This window comes from Curcuma longa, chromosome 17 (assembly GCF_044706935.1).
Source record: "Curcuma longa cultivar G26 ecotype Majalengka, Jawa Barat chromosome 17, ITB_CL_G26_1.1, whole genome shotgun sequence".
In the NCBI taxonomy this organism is placed as follows: Eukaryota; Viridiplantae; Streptophyta; class Magnoliopsida; order Zingiberales; family Zingiberaceae; genus Curcuma; species Curcuma longa.
In genome coordinates this window covers 6,747,084-6,767,235 of record NC_133877.1, presented here as the reverse complement: position 1 = coordinate 6,767,235, position 20,152 = coordinate 6,747,084, and the positions used below count along the sequence as shown (strand labels likewise).

Genomic DNA, 20,152 nt, shown 5'->3' with positions numbered 1-20,152 from the left:
TTGTTGTGATATAATTGTGGTTGTTGCACTTGTTGTTACATATGATTGTGGTTGTTGTACTTGTTGTTATATGATTGTTGTATTGTGTGATGACATTGTTCTCGTATTGTATGATACTTGTTAGTTGTTCGTTGTATATTGATTTTGTTCATTTTGTACCATATGATATCATGTTGTTTCTGTTGATTGACACACACTTCCATTTTCATCCACTGAGTATTTTATACTCATCACCCAGACCCTAGGATTTTCCTTTCTTTCTCTTCAGGTAGCAGATAAGAACATTGTTTGGAGCTTGGAGGTCTACCAAACTGTCCCTATCTCATAGCAGGAGTATTCTGTTGAATTATATCATATGTTTTTGTTGGACTGTATTGGATTGTTGATTTCATATTTATGTGTGTATCTGTAGTTTGCACTTATGTTCGAGTTGTATGGATTTGGATCTTGTTATGATTTCGTTGCATTGTTTCTGGTTTCGTAGACTTGTAGAGTTTAACGTTGTTTTGTAGTGATGTTTTTTGAATTATACGTGATGTTAAGTGGTTATGTATGTGTTTGGATTGGTGAGTTGTCGTGTAGGCCACATTTTATATAGTTAGTAGTTAAAATTCATGTGTTGTATTGTTGATCGGCTGTGTGGGTCTTATGTATCAGGGAAAGTTGAATTGTTACAAGGGAGATGCTGCCGAAATTTTTTGGACAGCCATCTCCCAGGACGTGACAAATAGTTCTACCATAAGGCGATTATCTTAGTACATCTCTCAAATATAACACACCTCTCAGTTTATCCTGATTAAGCTACTATCAAAATCAAATCCAACAACTAGTGATGGATGAAGAGAAACAAACTAAGATCAATCAAGAAGCATATGCGTCATAAATAAAAAGAGGATCAATGAATTTATTTCATCTAACAAAATATCAAATTACTCCCTAATCCTATAATTAAGAAGACTGCTCCATAACGATGGAGTTACATACCAAAGACATAGTTCTACAATGTAAAATCAGAATTCTATTTAAAAAGAACTCGATAGTGTATTTGGAAGAACTCCAATTGCTCTTTAGCGGCATCGCAATCTCCACTTCCTCGCAAGATGACTCTCTCAAGGAGGATTTTTGTCACAAGCCCTCATATTCTTCGATGTCCTTTGGCTGGAGCCTCTTGGTTTCTTTTATAGTTTTAGATTATAGTTTGTTCTTTAACGGAATTCATTATTGTAGGGAGAAAACAATTCTGCGTGGCCATGTTGGAGAACACGATTGTACCGTGTTGCCCACTGAATCACAACCCTAGAAGTCACAGAGGCTAGCACGGCATGCCCATGTTAAGGTCTATGTTAGTGCAGGAAGCACTAGCAGATCAAACCTGAGTATTGATTATGGAACTAGGATCAAGTTAAGTATGTGGTTTGGCTGACCAGGTTGAATTGAGCTTGCAGAAAATAGGTTAAGTCCTAGTGCTGCTAGGCATGAAGTCTTGGCAGAGTCAACGTGCACCAGGCAGAGTCTGGACTTGGTTAGGAGGACCAAGTTGCAGAAGGCTGGATTTGATTAGGAGAATCAAGTTATAGCAGAAGAATGGACTGATCAGGAGGATCAGTTGCATTCAAGTCCTGGGGCAACGACAGAGCCGAGCACAAGTCCAACGGGTCAGGAGGACTCGATTGGAATCAGGTAAATTCTCCCGAGGGGAGTGGGTGAGGATGCGTTCCTACGAGGAACAGTAGGCACCGGTCTAACCCAGGATCTCACCGGAGATCCGAAGTTAAGACTCGAAGTTGGTTCGATGAACCGACTTGCTCCTTTAATGTTAGATTTGAGCTAACTTGTTGTGCAGGAAGGAAAAGCCCGACGAAAGCCAACTCCGGACGAAAAACTTCATTTTTCGGGTCTGGAGTCGACCCAGATGGACTCTGGAGTCGACTCCAGCCGAATCAGCACAAATCCGGAAGTCAGCGCGTCGAGGTCTCCGCCAGATCAGCCTGGAGTCGACCCAGGTGAGCTTCTGAGTCGACTCAGGTCAAATCTTATCGCCGCTGCCGCCACCGCTGCTGGAGTCGACCCAGAACGGGATCAGAGTCGACTCAGGAGGGATAAGCGACGAAGCTGATAAAGTTTGATCTGCCACGCGCGCTGGAGTCGACCCAGATTGCGATCTGAGTCGACCCAGGTCGACTATAAAAGGAGGACGCGACCAGCCATCGAGACAATAACTAAAAATGCCTCAAACCTTCGTTCTCGTGACTCCCAAGCGCTCCAACGTCGACATCGGTGTTGTGCCTGCTCCAAGCAATCTCTTCCTCACACCGAGACGGCAAATTCGACTTCCGGGAAGCAAACGCGAGTACAAAAAGTTTGGTAACCTTGCATTTAATTAATTCTATTTCTGTACTCGAATTTTGTAACGGATTTTTCGATACACTTGCTGCCGGAAAGGGGCAAGTGTTTTAGTGGATTGCCCAACGTAAACGGTCAAGGACCGTGGGCCTTGGAGTAGCAGCGTTGCGCTGTGAACCAAGTAAAAAACAAACTGTGTCAATCTCTTCTTACTTTCTTTTTGTTTCTGCTTCCGCAAAGATTACTTAACAACTTCCGTTTCCGCACTCGGGATTTCTGAAAAATCGAAAAGCGTGCAAACACGCTATTCACCCCCCCCCCCTCTAGCATGTTTTCGATCCTACAGTCTAGACTCTTAATTGTTGGTCCGATATGTGTCTTGCCTTTGCATATGGTACATAGCCGTAGCATGGCCCACGAGTAAATGGTCTAAGCTATTGGAATGAGGTTCTCCGTCTCCAAATGTGTTTAAATGTCAAGATTTTCATGTCATGTTAATATAAAATGATAAGAATAGTCTTTCAAACTAAAATATGAAAATATTAGAAGTAAATATAAATATAATCAAATTATATGATTATTTTCTTTTTCTTAATAATTATTAATTTAAAGAAGGAAGTAAAATATAAATTATCAAAAAATAAAATATTTAATGTATATTTTTATATATCTCACCTTAATTTAGGGGGAAAAGTTAGTCCAATGAATACAAACAAAATTATACATATTCTCTGTAACTTTCTTTTTTAATAAATACAATTTAATAAGAAATATGTTATAAGGGAGAAATTAGAGAATATTCTACGCTCCATCTTTTAGAATTCTTAGCTAATCATTATCTATTACATATACAATTATCGTTTCTAAAAAATTTGCAAAACCATTGCATGATTAAGATAGATATTCTAAGATATTTTTATAACTTTACAATGTTTGTCAATACAAACAACTCTATTATTGGTAAGTTGATGATGATTAAAACAATGAATTCAAATGTCTATTTTATCGAGATTGATATTAATAATAATGCTTTTAGTAATATATATAGATTCTAAGAAATGTTGTTAGTGTGAGTTACTCATCTAACAGAAACTACTTTTTGGTTTACAAAATCAAATCATTTCTAAGTTGAACTAGTACATTATTTAGTGTCTTCTCTTATAGAGAAAATGAGAAAGTAGCAAAGAAAACGAGTGACCCTAATGCTTTGTTTGGGAGGAGGTGAGGGAAGAAGAAGAATTTTAACCCTAAGTTAAAGAGGGGAATAGAAGAGAAGTGTAAGTTTTACCTTTGCATATTCATGAATTGTTATGATTTCTTACACTCCGATTTGAAATGTAAGAAAGGGATAGGAGAATTCAAAAATATTTTATTCAAATTTTATCTCTATTTTAAAATATTAATTTTTAAATTAACTAATCTATTTAGATATCTTGTTTATGCGACATCGCTCCTCACACAACATGTGTCATCACCTCCCAATGTCTAATCGTTCGCATTTCACGACGACGACGTCGACTTTCATCACAAATTTCTTTGAGGATAAAATTCAAGAGAACAGAAACATATAATCTTAATTTTCTTCTTCTCCTCCTCCTTAATGGATAGAGACTTATCCAAAGAGCATTTGTTATCTATTTTAGAACCTTTCATATTCCAACTTATATGTGCGATGTTGATAGAATTTTATAGTCTTTTATCCGTCCTCTACGAGCGTTATCTTTTTTAAGAAGTTAAGATATTTTTATAATTTTATATATTTAATCTTAATTTTTTTTTCTTTCCTCTCAAATAAATTAACATATATTACGTTTATGAACTTTCGATCCCTTCCAACTTCCTCTCTCTTTTCTTTCCTTTCTCTCTCACTTTCTCTTCGTTAATAAACTTTTTTTTATCCCATCCAAATAGAGCATAACATGTCATGAATTATTGTGAAAGTGTAAATTAATGTTAAGAAAGAGAAGTGCTCTATATTAAAAATTGGTAGGTATTCTGATGTCAACACAAAGCACATTAGATATCATTTAATTAAAGGCTATTGCTACATGGATTGCAGCTGTGCTACTTAACACAATTTTTATATCAAAAGGGTGAAAACAACTACACGTTCAGTAATAAAAGAATCTTAAATCATTTTATTCATTTACATATATAACAAGTAGTTTCAGCAGAAAGCTAGAAACCAGCATGCCCCCGCTATAGCAAAAAGTTCAGTTTAGATCCTCACTTTGAGAATAGTTCAGAACAAAACTGATGCTTAACTCACCCTGGCTCAGTTTAGATCTTCACTCAGAGTACTTAAGCGATCAGGCTTTTCAGAGTACTTCCACCCTGTTCTTTTCTTGCAGTTCAACCATTTCTTTTTCATACATATAACAATTCCTTGACCAGGTGGTTAAATTAATCTACTATATATATAAACCTAAATTACAAAGCATAATTCGATTAGGATAAAGTGAATATGTTGAGCTGGCAACATTGTCTATACCCAGAAAATGAAGGCTCACTTACCTAATAACTATGGCTTTTGGAATGAGGCGAGTCACGCGACCACATGTGTAATACATCTAAAGAGACCATTCTCTTGGTTGATCTTGTAACGTTTCCTGTTCTACAAGATAAGATGCAAGCGGTACTGACCTCTGCTTCGTTTGCAATAACCTGATTTATCTTTTTCTTAAGGAAAACAAACTGTTGAATTTTGGGGTTGAGTGAGCAAGGAAAACCCCCAACAAAGATATGATGCAGCATTCGCAGAGTATGCCACAAATATACAGGCCACGGCGGCCTGCTATTGCATGAATCTACAACAAGAAAATATAAGCGCCATTAGAATCTTTAATCGCACCGTCGAGGATTGTGATCCACCTGCCGCCGTTCATAAAGCAGTGAAGCTGGTTTCCAGGAGGGAGGCAAAGAGGAGTTCGTTCCAAGTGTCTGGCAATCCGGGCAAGCACCAGTGGCTGCAGTCGGCGAACCTCTCCGGTTCCCTCCTCTGCTCCGGCGTCAGGAGCTTCCCCTGCCGCGAAGTGTACACGCCCGTGTGGGCGTCCCGCCTGAACGCCGACAGTCGCGTCACGTTGAGATAACGGACTGGCGTCCTCATCCTCCGGAGGGTCCTCTCTACCAGCGTCACCATCGACTTGGGAAACTGCCACACATACCTCTCGTTGTCGGTGATGGGTCGAGTTTGGTTGTAGCACCATTGTAAATTCTCCCTGCAGTTTAATCCGCCTTTCTCATTAACTTAATCAAATTTCAGTTCTGCATTTTTGTGTTTCGAACTATCCGAACCTCTTGTGCTCCGGCGAGATGCTGCGGAAGAAGACGGCGGTCCGGCGAGGGTCGACGTTGCGGTCGACCCAGCGAGCCCAAGTTCTGAGGGCTCTGTTGAAAGCCACGGTGGTTTCCATCTCCTCCGTGACTTCTTCCCTGAGCTGGAAGTAGTCCCAGGCCCTCATTTTGCCTTGGTGCGTCCACCAATGGCCGGTGTTGAAGACCATGACGTCGGCGTCTCGCCAGAAGCTAGCGCTGGCGGAGAGATTGTCGAGATGCAGGATCTTGGCATGGTCTCCCTCCCTCTCTTTCAGCTCCACCAGGAACGGACTCCAAAAGAACTCCACCGTGAAATCGTAATCCTATAATTCAACATAAAACAAGTTAATTCCTTAAAACAAAAGTAGACAAATTTTACATATGTACCAAGGATCGGAAGAGCTTGTGGTCGGCGCTGCGGGTCTCGACGTAGACGCGCTTCCGGCGAAGCTTCGAATAGAGGATGCAGATCATCGACTCCCACATGTTCCGGTTGAGTGAATCGCCCACCAACACCACCCGCTTCCCCCTCCACCTCTCCAGCGTCTCCGTCCCATTAAACCTTTAATTCATTTTAATTAGTCAGCAATTGGCTCTTAATTAGCCAGTATTAATTGTTCCTAATTAAATTTGACGTTGCTACTGCGCTAGTTACGACCTCGGCAAGTCACAACCGTTGGGCTGCCACCGCCACCTCTCGTAGTCGGAGTCCGGCCGGCCGCTTCTCTGGCAACTCACTTGGTCGCTGAGGAAAGGGCACCTTTGGGAGCTGTAGAGCGGGTACCGGCTCGGGTCATGGACCCACCTCCCCTCGAACAAGTTGCATTTCTCCTCGGCGCTCTTCTCGCCGGAGCCGTTGCCAGGAAAGTTGGCCGTCAGTGCTACATGACTAACTTGAGGGGCCGGCGCTAACGGCGTTGAGTCGAGTTCTCCGTGGGGGCGAGGAAAGGACAAATAAGCGATGGGTATAGCGCTGGGAGCAGGAAAGATGCGGTGGAGGGTGAAGCAGAGCAAGAGGTAGCCGAGGAGGACGGCGAGGAAGAGGAGAAGCCATCTCCGGCTTAAGAGGTGAGGAGGAAGGGAGGAGAAGTAGTATTCCATGATCGAAGCTGTACCGAAGCAGCACTATTTACTACGTCATTTAAAGAGGTGATGATGAGATCGATCGGACCGGAATCGAGGCCCGGTTACGATTGGCGTCACCGCCGCATGCAGAGCGTCCGTGTTCTCTCGTGATTGGTTCCTTTAGTGTTTAGTTTACGGGAAAAAGGGCCATTGCAATCACTCATCAGACCGAAAAAAAAAAACCCAATGAAAACATTTTTTTCCGTCTTTTTATTGTAATTTCTTTTTAAATGTAAAAAAAAAATGCAAGAGAGGCTCAAACTCGATCAGCTGCACTTTCTCTTCAGGTATAATGTTCCCCACACAAGAGAAGAATGTTAGGTTGGATTTATATGGGCAATACGTCAAGAAGTGAGAACTAGGTACGTACCGTCGCGTTGCGCATGAACTTGAATGATTACAGGGCAAATATCAGAATGCCACCTCGAGTTTTTTATAATTATCGAAGGGGCGTCTCACCCTTCTAATTTATTCCATCTTGGATTTGTCAATTCTGTTCTGGGGGCTCAGCTCCAGATGCTTCACTCTCGTGCCGACTGTCCTCTCACTTATCGACCTGTGTGCATACTCGCGATACAAATTTGAAAATCATAGAAAGTCAATGTTATAAAATTTTCGATATTTTATTGAATCGGACGGTTAGAATTTTATAATATTAAAAAAAAACTAATTTTTATATTTATCAAAATATATAATTATATTTTATTATATCTGAATTTTATCAGTAGGGTATCATTTATTCATCAACCATCAATTATTACTAAATAGTCGAGTGTATTAGCAGTACAAAAATACAAACAATTAGTAACGAAAATTCACAACTTAAATTTGGTACGAAATTTATGACGAATCAATGATACATCACCAATTTATAACGATATTTACGATGAAAATATTTTAATTATGAAAATTATGATGGAAAAATTTTTATTGCCAAATTGATGACGAACCCAGTTCGTCGTCAATTTGGCGACGAACTGCTGATTCATCACCAAACTAGCGACGAATACTGGATTCATCGTCAATTTGGCGATGAAACGAAGATTTGTCGCCAAATCCATATTTCGTCACCAAATTTTAACGACGAACGACAGATTCGTCGCCAAAATTTGACAACGAATAGCCAATTCGTCGCCAATTTGGCGACGAACGACGAAATTGGTTTCGTCGCCAAAAGCCCTAAGTTAACACTCGCCGCCCCCGACTTTCCCTTTCTCTTCTTGCGATTTCTCTTTTTCCCTTTCTTCCTCCGCGCGATTTCTCTCCGCCCGAGTCTCCTCAACGACCCAATCCGGCGACTTTCCTTCTCTCCGATCTCTCCGGTGACTGCAATGGCGATGACGATGAGCTAGGCAGCGGTGCAAAGTGGTAAATCCCTCTCCTTTTTCCTTCTCTTCGACTCCCGACGGTCGATTTGGGCAGCCGACTAGCTTAAGCTGCTGGCCAGCCACTAGACGGCGATTAGTGTAAGATACCGAAAATTTCGTAGTTTTGGAGAACGGGACTCGTCTTGCAAAGACGAAAATAACGAAACCAGGTAGGTCAAATCTGAAATTTTTTGGCTAGTGAACCAAACGATGCGAGTTGAACTAAGTTGAACCAACTTAATTTAATTCAAGATGAAAGAGGTTCTGACAAAATAAAAGGGATGAGAAGATTTGTCTCGCAAAGACGAATCAAACAAAACTAGTTTGAGTCAAATCGGAGGTCGTTTGGTTAGTGAACCAAGCGAACCAAAATTGAACCTGGTTCGCTACAGTAACCGATTCAATCGTTTTAATAAACCCTAGGTTTTAATTGGGTTTAGTCCAGTAAACTTGGTTTAATGGCACCGATTTAGGTTTAACCGGTTCAGGTTACTATGCATTCCTCTTTAAAACGCAAACTCGTCGCGCCTCTTCTTTTCCTTCGTCATCGAGGTTCTTCCCCTTCCTCACCACTTGCCGCCGCCGCCCCACAAGCACCGGACGCCGCCGCACCCCTCGTGAAGACGCCGCTGCCACGAGTCTGCTACCGCCGCCCTTATCCCTCCTCTGTTGCTGACACCGACGCCGCCGCGAGGAGCCAGCCGCCACTTGCCCTCGCCACAGCACCGTCGCTTTCTTCTTCGTTTCCGCGAGTTCATCATTTGGATCTAAGTTGTTCTTGATTTTCAGAGTTGTTTGGAGTCGTTCAGCCGGTGGGAGTTCTTGGATCCAACCGCCAGCAGCTTGGAGGGTTGGTTGGTTTCGACAGTGAAGAAGAAGAAAGAAACCAGGGTGGATCTAGGGCAAAACGAAGCTAGACCTGGAGAGAAGGAAGCTTGGGATCGGAGGTGGCTTGATCAGAGGCTAAGCTTGGTTAAGACAAAGGTTCTGATCAGATCTGAGGTAAGATTTTTGATGGTTATTCTTGGATGATTTTGATTTATGAGATTGTGGAATTGTGGAGTTGCTCGGTTCCTGTTGAGGGTGAAGATCAAAAGCTAGGTTCTGTTCGCGTGAGGTTGAACACGGTTCGTGTACTGTTCATGGTGTTATGATTTTCCTGTTTGAGTGAGGATGGGCTGGTTGGTATTGGAATTGGTTATTGATGATAATGTTAGATGTTTGATGTTGAACCTAAGGTTGATTTGGGTTGTGAGGTTGAGAATTAACTACTGTTGGGTTAATGTAATTTGGTGGTTAGGGCTAATGTTTGGATTAGGTTGATCAATTAATGAGTTGATTTGTTGAATTCTGTTATAAACCATGGGATGGTAAGATTGGGTAGTTAATTGGGATGATTAACTTACGTTAGGTTGGTTGGTTAATTTGGTATGATTCTATCAGTTTAATTGTTGTAATTAGGGATGTTGTCTATCCTTTTGCAGGACCTTGATTGACTTGTGGTTCTGTATTGCTGGGGTTCTTTGTTGATGACCGTCGGATTCAGGTGGGTACTCCTGTGCTTGGTTAACACAGGTCTTCTTTTCGTAATTATCCTGTTGTTACGTTCTTTACATACAGTGATTGATTCATGCTTAACACTTACCGTTGACCTTGACATGATCTATTTATCTTCAATAGTACAGTTTCCTTAATTATTGATTATCTATGTTGATTTATCATAATTGATGTTGCACATATCTGGATGTTGTTGTAGTTATTTGTTGAACTATGCATCGTAGTATATTGTTGTTGTTACCTCTCACTGCACAGGTTGAGTGAGAGCATTATAGCACTGCACAAGTTGGGTGCTACCAGGATTAGCTATATAGTTCTCCTGAAGACTGCCCCTCCCCCTCGCGTGTAGTGGTCTGTTGTTGGAGCGGGTGATTCCTGTCGTGCATTCCAGTTCACTACACAGGTTGGGTGTCTGGGGATGTTGACGGCAGACGGTGACATTTTCCCTGCTCCCCACTCACGTGTAGTGGTTTGTTGTTGGAGGGTGTGCAGTTGTCCTGTTTTGCGCCCCAGTTCACTACACGGGTTGAGTGACTGGGGGGTGACGAGTACAGACAGTGACCGTGCATGCATTTGTTATTGTTTACTGCATTTATAGCTGATGCACTTGTTGTTATATGATTATGCATTTGTTGTTGTTTACTGCATTTATAACCGATGCACTTGTTGTTATATGATTATGTATTTGTTGTTATATGACTGCTGCATTTGTATGACATGGCATACATGATTCTCATATTATATGTTGACCTTAATTGCTCCGGTAGTATCATGTTGAACTATATACCTATTGATATCTATGCTTATATTCTTTGATACCTTGCTGTATTATGCACTTTTATTTAGTACCCACTGAGTATTTTTATACTCACCACCCAGACCCTGGGGTTGCCTTGTTTTCTGCCCAGGTAGCAGATAGGAGGATAGTACTTGGAGCTTGGAGATCTAGTCGGTTGTATCCACCTCACTTCCGAGGGTTTCCATATGTTTTGATTGGAACGGAGTTTTCTACATTTGATACGGTTGTATTTGTGGTGGTTGGATTTCTGTGAGTATCGGAGTTTTAGACTTATACTGATAGTTGTGTGTTTTTGTTTGGATTTGTATTTCTGCTGCGAAGAATTTTTGTAGTTGTGTTGGATTTGCATTGTGGTTATGTGTTTTATTGGATTTACGAAGTTTCCGTTATGTAAAATTTGGATTATGTTGGTGAGTATGCATGTGATAGTTGTTGTGTGGCCGTGTAGGCCTTATTTTATATATGTTTGTAGTTGGGCGTGTTTATTGGATGTGTAGTCCTATTTCCGGGTGCATGTAGCCGTGTATTTATGCATGTGTTTAGGAGAATTGTCATAGTTACTGGGTGTCACGACCCGGAGGTGTCGTTCCCGCCTTCGGGAGGTACCTCACTCGGTGACGAGATAATAAAGGAACCATTACCATAACCAAGATATATAATAAAAGAAAGAACCATCCATAATGTTATTAGATAAACTGAAATGAGACCGAGTTCATACAACCATTTATTTAAAACTAGGGACAACTATCTGTACTCATAAATGAAGGAAACTGACATAAACCATCAACTGAAGTAAAACAAACCAAAACGTAGTACGTCAAAGTCTCTGAGCAACTCTAACACAAACTGGACCAGGGTAGTATTAAATCTGTGCCTGCAAATCTGGAAGCCAAATAATGTAGAAGTTAGCCAAAGGCTAAGTGGGTAATTAGAATAGATGTGCATGAATATAATCTTAATTAAGAAGCAAAGGAATTAGAGTGGATCATGAATTCATTTTGTCACATTCAGTTCTTGTACATTCTCCATTGGTACATAATATATATATCTATATATATATATATATATATATACCTCTTTATCATTCTATTCATTTATTATCATATGAAAATCAGGTAATATTATTATTATTTATCATCACCAATAATCTCAATCTGATCAATTAATATGAACAGTATCAACATTTATATTTTAATTAAAAAGTGCATAGCATGAGCCGATAACATCAGAGTATAGCAATAACTCATATATGTGTAGGCTAATAGCCTCCTCAGAATATACTGTCGCATACGTTATCAAACGTACGGGCTTTCTCTCTAGCCCTCACCGGTGGAAGACAAAGTAAACACTGACCGTGGCCTCTGCTCTACCACAATAATATGTGATCGGTCAGTGCTCTGGACCGAGGGCTACATCACGCCACCACTCCTCAGGTGTACGGTCCAGTACTCTGGTAAAACTCTGGTATAAAGCTAGGCTCTTAATTAACACCTCTTAATCTTTATTATTTTCTCTTATCTCATTTCTTGTTATATCTCTTTTTCATCGATTATTATCAGTATTATATTCTCAGTAGGTGTATTCATCATTTGGTCTAAACGACCACTCAAATTAAATTATCTCTTCTTTACTCATGTAGGTATCACAATCATGTTTACAAATAAAGGTGAGTATCAACAGATAAAAGCTAAGTATCAATAGACTAAGGTATGAACAGCAAGAACTAAAATAGAGCAAGCAATGTAAAGATAGTTATCAACAGACAGAGCAGGTCAGAGTATCTATTAAAATTTGAAAACACCCTTTCCCATTTTAATTACCCCCCAGATGAAACCCATGTGTGAACAGGAAGTAAATCCATTATTTTTACCCTTTTATGATTTAATTTATTTAACCCTGTTTCAGTATTTTAATTATCACTTTAATCCCTTTTTGAAAATAGGTGTACAGTTATGCATAATCCATTTTATTCTATTTATTCATGCACAAAGGTATATAGAGTCAAAGGACAGAAGGTACCCACTTTTTATATCTATCAAACTTCGAGTATCAGCAACTCAGCGTGCTCCACTCGAACCAGTATCTACACAAAATAAAATAATTCAATTACTCGAAATATTATCTCGTAAGAATAATAACACAAAAATTCTAAACATCGTTTACCACTCTAAATCAAATAATCATTATTGATCCTGCTTCCTCGTCTATCTATCAGAATTAGATGCCCCCTTCATTCGGCTTATTTTACTAACAAAAATAATCTATAAATTTAACCACCTTAATAATCTACAAGTTGTGCATTAAAACATTCCTTAATTCAAAAGCCCTCAACTTCGGCAGATGCCGTTTAGCATCCATGCAAAGCAATTCCTTCTGTGTACATAAGGCTTTATCCCTTGACAACTAAATCCAATAGCCTAGTGGTCACCTTTTTTTTTCCATCAACGTTATTCACTTTTGTTGCCTTTGTACTCTTTAATAAAATCAGAACAGTAACCTAATAGGATGCTAGGATTTCAATTTCAAGGGCAACATACTCAAAATAAGGACGCACTGATAACTCGGCTCGTTCTCAACGTTACTAGAAGAAAAAGACGGAGACAGGATAAAAAGAAAGATCGGAAAAACCTAATGAGAATCACGGCGCGCGGCAGTGGCGTTGCGACGCAGTGCAGAGGGCGGCGGTCAGCGATCGCGACAGCGGCAGAGGGCGTCGGCGGTCGCGGCGCTGCAACGGCGGCACAGGCAGCGGCGTCCTGATGTGGCGGCGTCGCAGCTCGCGGCGGAAGGGTCCACCGGTGTCGACGGCGGCGAGCGAAACAGGGAGAAGAAGGAGAAAGGAAGAAGAGGAGGCGGCGTCGTTGTGGGATACGACGGCTGCGGTTAGGGCAGAAGAGATGGCTAGGGTTAAGCCTCTCGACTCCTTTAAACCCTGCGCGTTTCCTTTCCGAAGAAGTCGCGAGATCGTGTCTCGCGACTTTTTCCCTTTTTTTTTTTTTTTCCGATTATAACACGCTACCTGATTGCCGGCCCTCCGGGCGGCAATTAGGTCGCTACCCGATCGCTGGCCAGCAATTAGGTCGCTGCCCAACTGATAACTTATGCTGTTTTATAATTTTATTTAATTACAAAACGAAGAAGACGAATATGATAATATCAATTAAAATGAAGACTTTGTTATTATATAAAAAATTAAAGAGATTTTTAAAAATGATAATGAAATTTTTATAAGTAATTTAGTTTTATTCTGTATATTACATGACTTGTTACTTATTTAATTGTTTATATACTGTCTTATTGTTAAATATTTATAATTAACTGTTAATGCACTGCATGTATTTTTTCTTATAGGTTATTACAGGTAATATTATTTATGTGTTTAGTTTTGCACCTGCTTATATCGTAGCACATATGGTAAGTTTTTTCATATTCTCTTTAAGTAATCAATATTTATTATTTTATCTCATAACAATTTTGGTTGACAGTTTCGTAGAGGTGGTCATAGACGGAGTACTCCTGTCCAATCTGCTTTAGCACTTGCGCTGCAAGACCTTCGCATGCTCCTTCGTCGCTAGAGTCATCGCCTTTACAGTCTCCAGTCCCTTCTGCCAAACAGTCCGCTGCCGAGATGTACGGGATATTCTCGAGTTTATAGTCCCTCACGACGATTCGTAAGTATTTATCATTTTTCTCGATATTCAGATTTCAATTTATTTAGTTTATTTAATAATGTTTATTTGAAATTTTTGTATAGATTTGAAAATTCTGTACGAGTTATTCGCGAAATTAATAAAATCGTGAATAACCATTGGGGAAGAAGCTTTTATGACTTATACCAGCACTTCAGCATCCACAAAAGAATTATGGTGTAATGAATTTAAGGTATATGTTCCTTCAATTGATATATCAAATTAAATTGAATATATATAATTATTTGTTGATTTTTCAATTTTAGCGAGTATTTAATTGGGATCCATCAGAAGAATTGAAATCAAGCGGATTTTTTTAAAAAAATGTGGAGATCATATTCGGCATGTTCTAAATCATACCAAGATTAGGGAAAAAACCACCGTGCATCACCAATGAAAATTGGATGAGGATCTTCAGTTTTTGGGAAACCAAGGAAAGTAAACAAAGAAGTAATCAGAACAAGGTAAATCAAATATTTAATTCTGGTGACTCATCTGCTACATATGCGGGAGAATCCATAAACATTGAGGAACAATGGAATATACACGCAGATTGATAAATTTTTTATAAATACTACATTATTAATTAAATTTAAATTATTATATTATTTCTAATAATGTATTTTTAAGCTAAGGAGATGGGGAAAGAGCCACTTTTTATTGAGACATTTATCCGCACATTTCAAAGGAAATATAAGACTTGGAACGGGGAGAGAGCTAGAGCTATGAAAGTTTGGATTTTAATATTTAAATTAATTGGATTCTAATAGTTATGATTCGTCACAAACTTATTAAATGTATTTGTATTTCAATACAGGAAAAATATGATGAGCTCGAGTTAGCACAGAGAAGTTTAAGTGCTAGTGATAATGCTGATGGATCTGAGTCCTCCCATGGAATGACCTGAGTATCTGGTTGGAGGCGAGTGGAGGATCCAAGGGGGGAGGATATTGGGAATGAGTTCTCTAAGCAAAACTCATTGAGTTGCTAACACATCTTCTTCCACCCCAACAGTAATGAGGGCACAGATAGAAAGTCTAACTGAAGAAGTCTCTAATTTGAAGGACATAATTTTGCAAAGAGATGAAGAAATGAGAGAAATGCACAGACAACAGGATTTTATTATGCGCCATCTTCAGTTAGGCTCCGCTCCGAGTTAGCTTCCTCCTGGTTCCGGTGATGATGATGATTCTTCATAAGCCTAGTTGTGTATCAATTTGATTTTTCTCACAATTAGTATTGCTTTAATTTTTTTCTATTTGTAAATCTTTTATTTTTTTTATTGATTAATATTGTTATTTTATTTCGAACAGGATTGGTTGGTGAAATCAAGGACGGCTGTGAGATAAATATTTGCATATTATAATTAATTTATATAAAATAATTTTTTTTTATTTGATGATGTAGGAAAAGAAAAAGAAGCATGGATGGAGAAGATAGTGAAGCAGAAAGTATTGTCTGAGGTCGATACTGTGGACAATGATACTTTTTGTTTCTTATGGTTTTAAGACTTTGTTAGTTGTATAGATACTTTATTGGATGTTCTGAGACTATGTTGGATGTCTTGAAACATTTATTCATTCTCCTGTATCGGATGTTTTGATGTTTTAGATATTTAGAGACATTTGTATTCAGGATGAATGTTTTGAGACTTTGTGTGAATGTTTGTTAAATATTGATTTATGTTTCATTGAAATATGTTTGTTTGTTTGAATGTGTTTGTTTATTAATATATGTTTGTGTGTTAAGATGTGATTGATTGGTTGTGAATTATGTGATGAATTGGTAGTTTTGAAATGAAATGAATTTGTATATGTAAACACGGTTGAGTTTGTAAAAATGATTCATATTTTGATAGAATGAAATGAATCTGTGAGAAATTTTAAAAGTTTGCGATGAATTTTACGACAAAAATAGTTTCATCACAAAATTATCATAATTTTACTGTGTTATCAAAACTTTGACAATGAAACCAGTTTTCGTGCTAATTTGGCGATGAAAACAGATATTCGTCGCCAAATTGGCGATGAAAGCAGATTTTCGTCGCCAAACTTGACGACGGCAGATTTTCATCGCCAAACTTGACGACGAACTTTCCTTTCGTCGCCAATTTTGGTGACAAAAGTTATTTTCGTCATCAAATTGGCAATTCTCCTGTAGCCTCTCTATTGCAATTAATGAAATTAATTTTCATCGCGAAATTGGTGACGAAAATAAATATTCATCGCAAAAATAGCGACGAAATGAAATTTTTATCTCAAATTACAAATACTGAATTCTACGATGAAAAATTTTTCATTATAAATTTGCGAAGAAAAATTTATTCATTGCAAAATTGGTAACGAATCAGTTGTTTTTCGTCACAGAATTTTACGACGAGTTATTACGAATGAAAAATATTTCATCGCTAAAATTTTTTGCGATGAAATATTTTTATTTACATCGTAAAATTCGTCACAAATTGCTCTTATTTTTGTAGTGTAGAGGATTTTTAAATTTACTATGTTTGATTTATGATTAACAATCGACTAATCAATTCAAAATTTTTTGTCTGATTTATTACATACTTGGATTAGATAAGCAATCGACTAATATCACATTAAGATTTTAAAATTTTAAACATTATATAGTCATTAATGAGTTTTGTTTGTTACCACGAGTTGACGCAGTTAATACTTACATGGATGCTTGCCACAATAGATCTCGAGTCAATTCTCAACGGATGCAAAATGCCTTGTTGGGTGTCTATCCTCCCTCCCCATGTAAAAGGGTCGCTATGTTAGGAAAAAAAGTACCCTGTGATTTATCCTCTTTTAGAGTATGTAACCATTCTAGAGGGGTCGGTAAGGTGACAATTTCACCTTTTGCCACACTCAATGAGTTTTGTCCAAAACTTCTTGATGATTTTAAGCACCTTAGAAATACTTCAAATCAAGTTTAGTGCATTCTTTATCTCATCTTGAGTATAATAATGCTTTCAAATATGAATTTCATAGCCTGAATAGAGAGCTACAAGTTTTTGAAATTAACACAAAAATTTTGTCACAAACTCATTAAATGATATAGATTTGTTATACTCACTTATCAACACTACCAAAGGGTTTTTAAGACTCCTCTAATCCAGACAATATTAAGATTTTAAAATTCTAAACAGTGTAGGATCAGTAAATTTTTGATCAAAACTTATTGATAATCCTAAGTACCTCAAAAATACTTTGAATTAAGTTTATTGTACTTCTTGTCTCACTCTGAATATAAATCATACCCTTAGTCATAAATTTTACAATCTAAATAGAGAATTACAAGTGAATACAGCCTTGAGATATTTTATTAAAAGTTTATCATTAAGATTTTAAAATTTTAGATAGTATAAGATTATTTGATCAAAATTTATTAATGACCTTATGCACTTAAAAAAATACTTTAAATCAAGTTTATTGCATTCTTTGCCTTACTCCTTTTAAACATGAATTTCACAGCCTAGATAGGAGAGCTACTTTTCCCACCCCCTGACATCGCACCCCTCCTCCCACTTCCTCTTTCTCCCATTCTAATGACATTTCTATCCTCTTCTTTTTATTTATTTATTTTTTATTTTTTTTATTTTTATTTAGTTTTATTTTTAATTAATTTTATTTAAAAATAACTCTCATATATTTTTAATTTTATTTAGTTTTATTTTTTAATTAATTTAATTTATTATTTTTTCATCAATACGATATTTTTTTCAATTTTATTTAATTTTTATTTAGTTTTATTTTTTAATCAATTTTATTTATTATTTTTTTATCAATACTTTATTTTTAGAATTTTATATAAATTTTATTTAGTTTTATTTTTAATCAATTTTGTTTATTATATATTTTTTAATTTTATATAAATTTTATTTTTAAATTAATTTTATTTATTATTTTTTTCATAATACTTATATTTTTTCCAATTTATTATTTCTTAAATTTTATTTTTTATTGATTTTATTTTTTTGTTAATCATTTTTTTTCAATTTTTTTATCAGTTTTATTTTTTAATAATTTTTTAATATGTTTATAATCTTTTATTTATTTTTAGTTATAAATTTTAGGAGTTATTATTTATAAAAAATTTAAAAAGTATAAAAATATGGATCAAAATAAAAATTATATATTTAAAACTAACAAAAATACTAACAATTAATAGTGAACACATTCATAATTTAGGAACAAATATTTTTTTTCAAATGAAGAATACATGTAATAATACAAAAAAATATGAAAATATATAAAAATAAAAATTTTAATCAATATATATAAGTAAAATAAAATAAAAAACAAAGAAAAAAAAGGATAAAAATGTCATTTGAATGGGGGAGAGAGAGGAGGGGAGGGGGGTGTGGTGTGATGGGGGTGGGAAAAGCAATTTGCCCTAGATATATAGCTATGAGGTTATAAAATTAATATAATATAAAGATCAGATATTACATTTATAGCAATCGATTGTTGCGTTAGCACCATTGGACTACTGGTCCAATCCAAATCTGTGATAAATTGGATACAAAATTTAATAATTGAGTTAAGCAGTCTTGATGATAAATTGAGCATAATAAATTTAAAAATTGATATGTATATTTGACTGTCTAATAGTAATAGATTGCTTGATTGTTGATAAATGAGCAATCGTCTTTCATAAAGGAGCATGAAAAGGGAGCATAATGAGAAATAATTATGTATTTTAATAAATATGAAAGTTAGTTATGCATTTTTAATAATTTATCAAATGACACACTGACCGTGTGATTTAGTAAATTGTGGTGGGAAACTTCCGTGGGACCGGAGACATATGTTACTTGAGATCACCACCCCAGGGATTGAGTACATGAGACTGACTGGGATTTATTATTTTTTTAATAAATTGCTATATATAGAAATTTTAAACCCATACTAAAATTATTTGTAATTTATCAAATGACACACTTAACTTTTTATAATATATATAAAAAATAAACCACACTCCCAAGAGATAGTCAATGAGGCTAATTGAGATTTATCATTTTTTATAAAAAATAAACTGAACTAATTTTATATTTAGTAAAAAGAACACTTATTTTCTAAAACATTTTTCTTAATATAAAAACATTAAAAGTTTATTTTCTAATTTTACCCAAGGAACCGGCCACTTAGAGCTGTAATTAAAATCGCAGCCTCCCAAGGAAAATGGCAGCCAGATTTAAGCCGGCCGCGACTGTCCCAACCAAGCGGTCATGAAATCACAGTGAGACCTTGATCAACGATAATGATTTTGCAGCCTCCGAGCTCGGCCTAGACTCGATCATAAAATCAAGTCCAGAGCGTGATCTGTCGGTCCAAGAACCCGGTCATGATCTGCCCGCGAAGAGGCCACACGTCGATTCTGATTGCGAAATAGATTTTTTAAAAAAAGAAAGGGTATTTTAATAAAATGAATGAGTCGTGGGTAAATGTAAGGTGCACATTTTAAATATTTTAGAAAGCTGAGCGCGCGGTATAAAAAACTAATTACGGGAGTTATTATTAACCCGTATTCCCGCCGGTTCTCGTGCTCATATGCAAGCAAGTAGCAACCTCACAATTAACTCAAGCCTTTAATTAATTGCTGCTATCAATTGTTCCTCCGATTTTAAGTGTCGATCATGAAAGAAGAATAGCGCTCCTCTACTAAATGTGCAAATGTCAAATACAAGTCTTCGTCGTCACCATTTTTAGCTTAGTTCGACCCAACGAACGAGGTGCACTTTTGATGGGCGTATTAACTGACCACTCATTCATCGACTCGGCAAAAAGGTAAAAGAAAGGATGATGCATGCCATGCCGTCCATTATTTTGCATGCATATTCATATGCATATTCATATGAATGGCATGGTTTCCACAAGTTAATTAAAGTGGACTTGGCAACCGATATGAGATATATATTGTGCTTCACAAGCTAGCGAGCTAGCTAG

General features: G+C 37.1%; 1 protein-coding gene across 1 annotated transcript; it reads right to left on the bottom strand.

The window, feature by feature from the left end:
* Positions 1 to 4,938: 4,938 nt before the first annotated feature.
* On the bottom strand, positions 4,939 to 6,762 carry LOC141811847 (protein trichome birefringence-like 36). The gene is made up of 4 exons (XM_074699912.1): positions 6,320 to 6,762; positions 6,049 to 6,223; positions 5,641 to 5,984; positions 4,939 to 5,564 (listed from the first exon to the last, which is right to left on the bottom strand). The coding sequence occupies exons 1-4, from the start codon at positions 6,760 to 6,762 to the stop codon at positions 5,225 to 5,227; spliced, it is 1,302 nt and encodes a 433-aa protein (XP_074556013.1). The 3' UTR covers positions 4,939 to 5,224.
* Positions 6,763 to 20,152: the final 13,390 nt, after the last annotated feature.

What these genes read in the sequence shown, in the direction of transcription:
- LOC141811847 (XM_074699912.1), bottom strand. Translation starts at nt 6,762, where the DNA reads ATGGAATACTACTTCTCCTCCCTTCCTCCTCACCTCTTAAGCCGGAGA. An exon ending in ACAAGCTCTTCCGATCCTTG is followed by an intron (nt 5,985 to 6,048) that starts GTACATATGTAA and finishes GTTGAATTATAG; the next exon opens with GATTACGATTTCACGGTGGA. An exon ending in ATCTCGCCGGAGCACAAGAG is followed by an intron (nt 5,565 to 5,640) that starts GTTCGGATAGTT and finishes ATTAAACTGCAG; the next exon opens with GGAGAATTTACAATGGTGCT.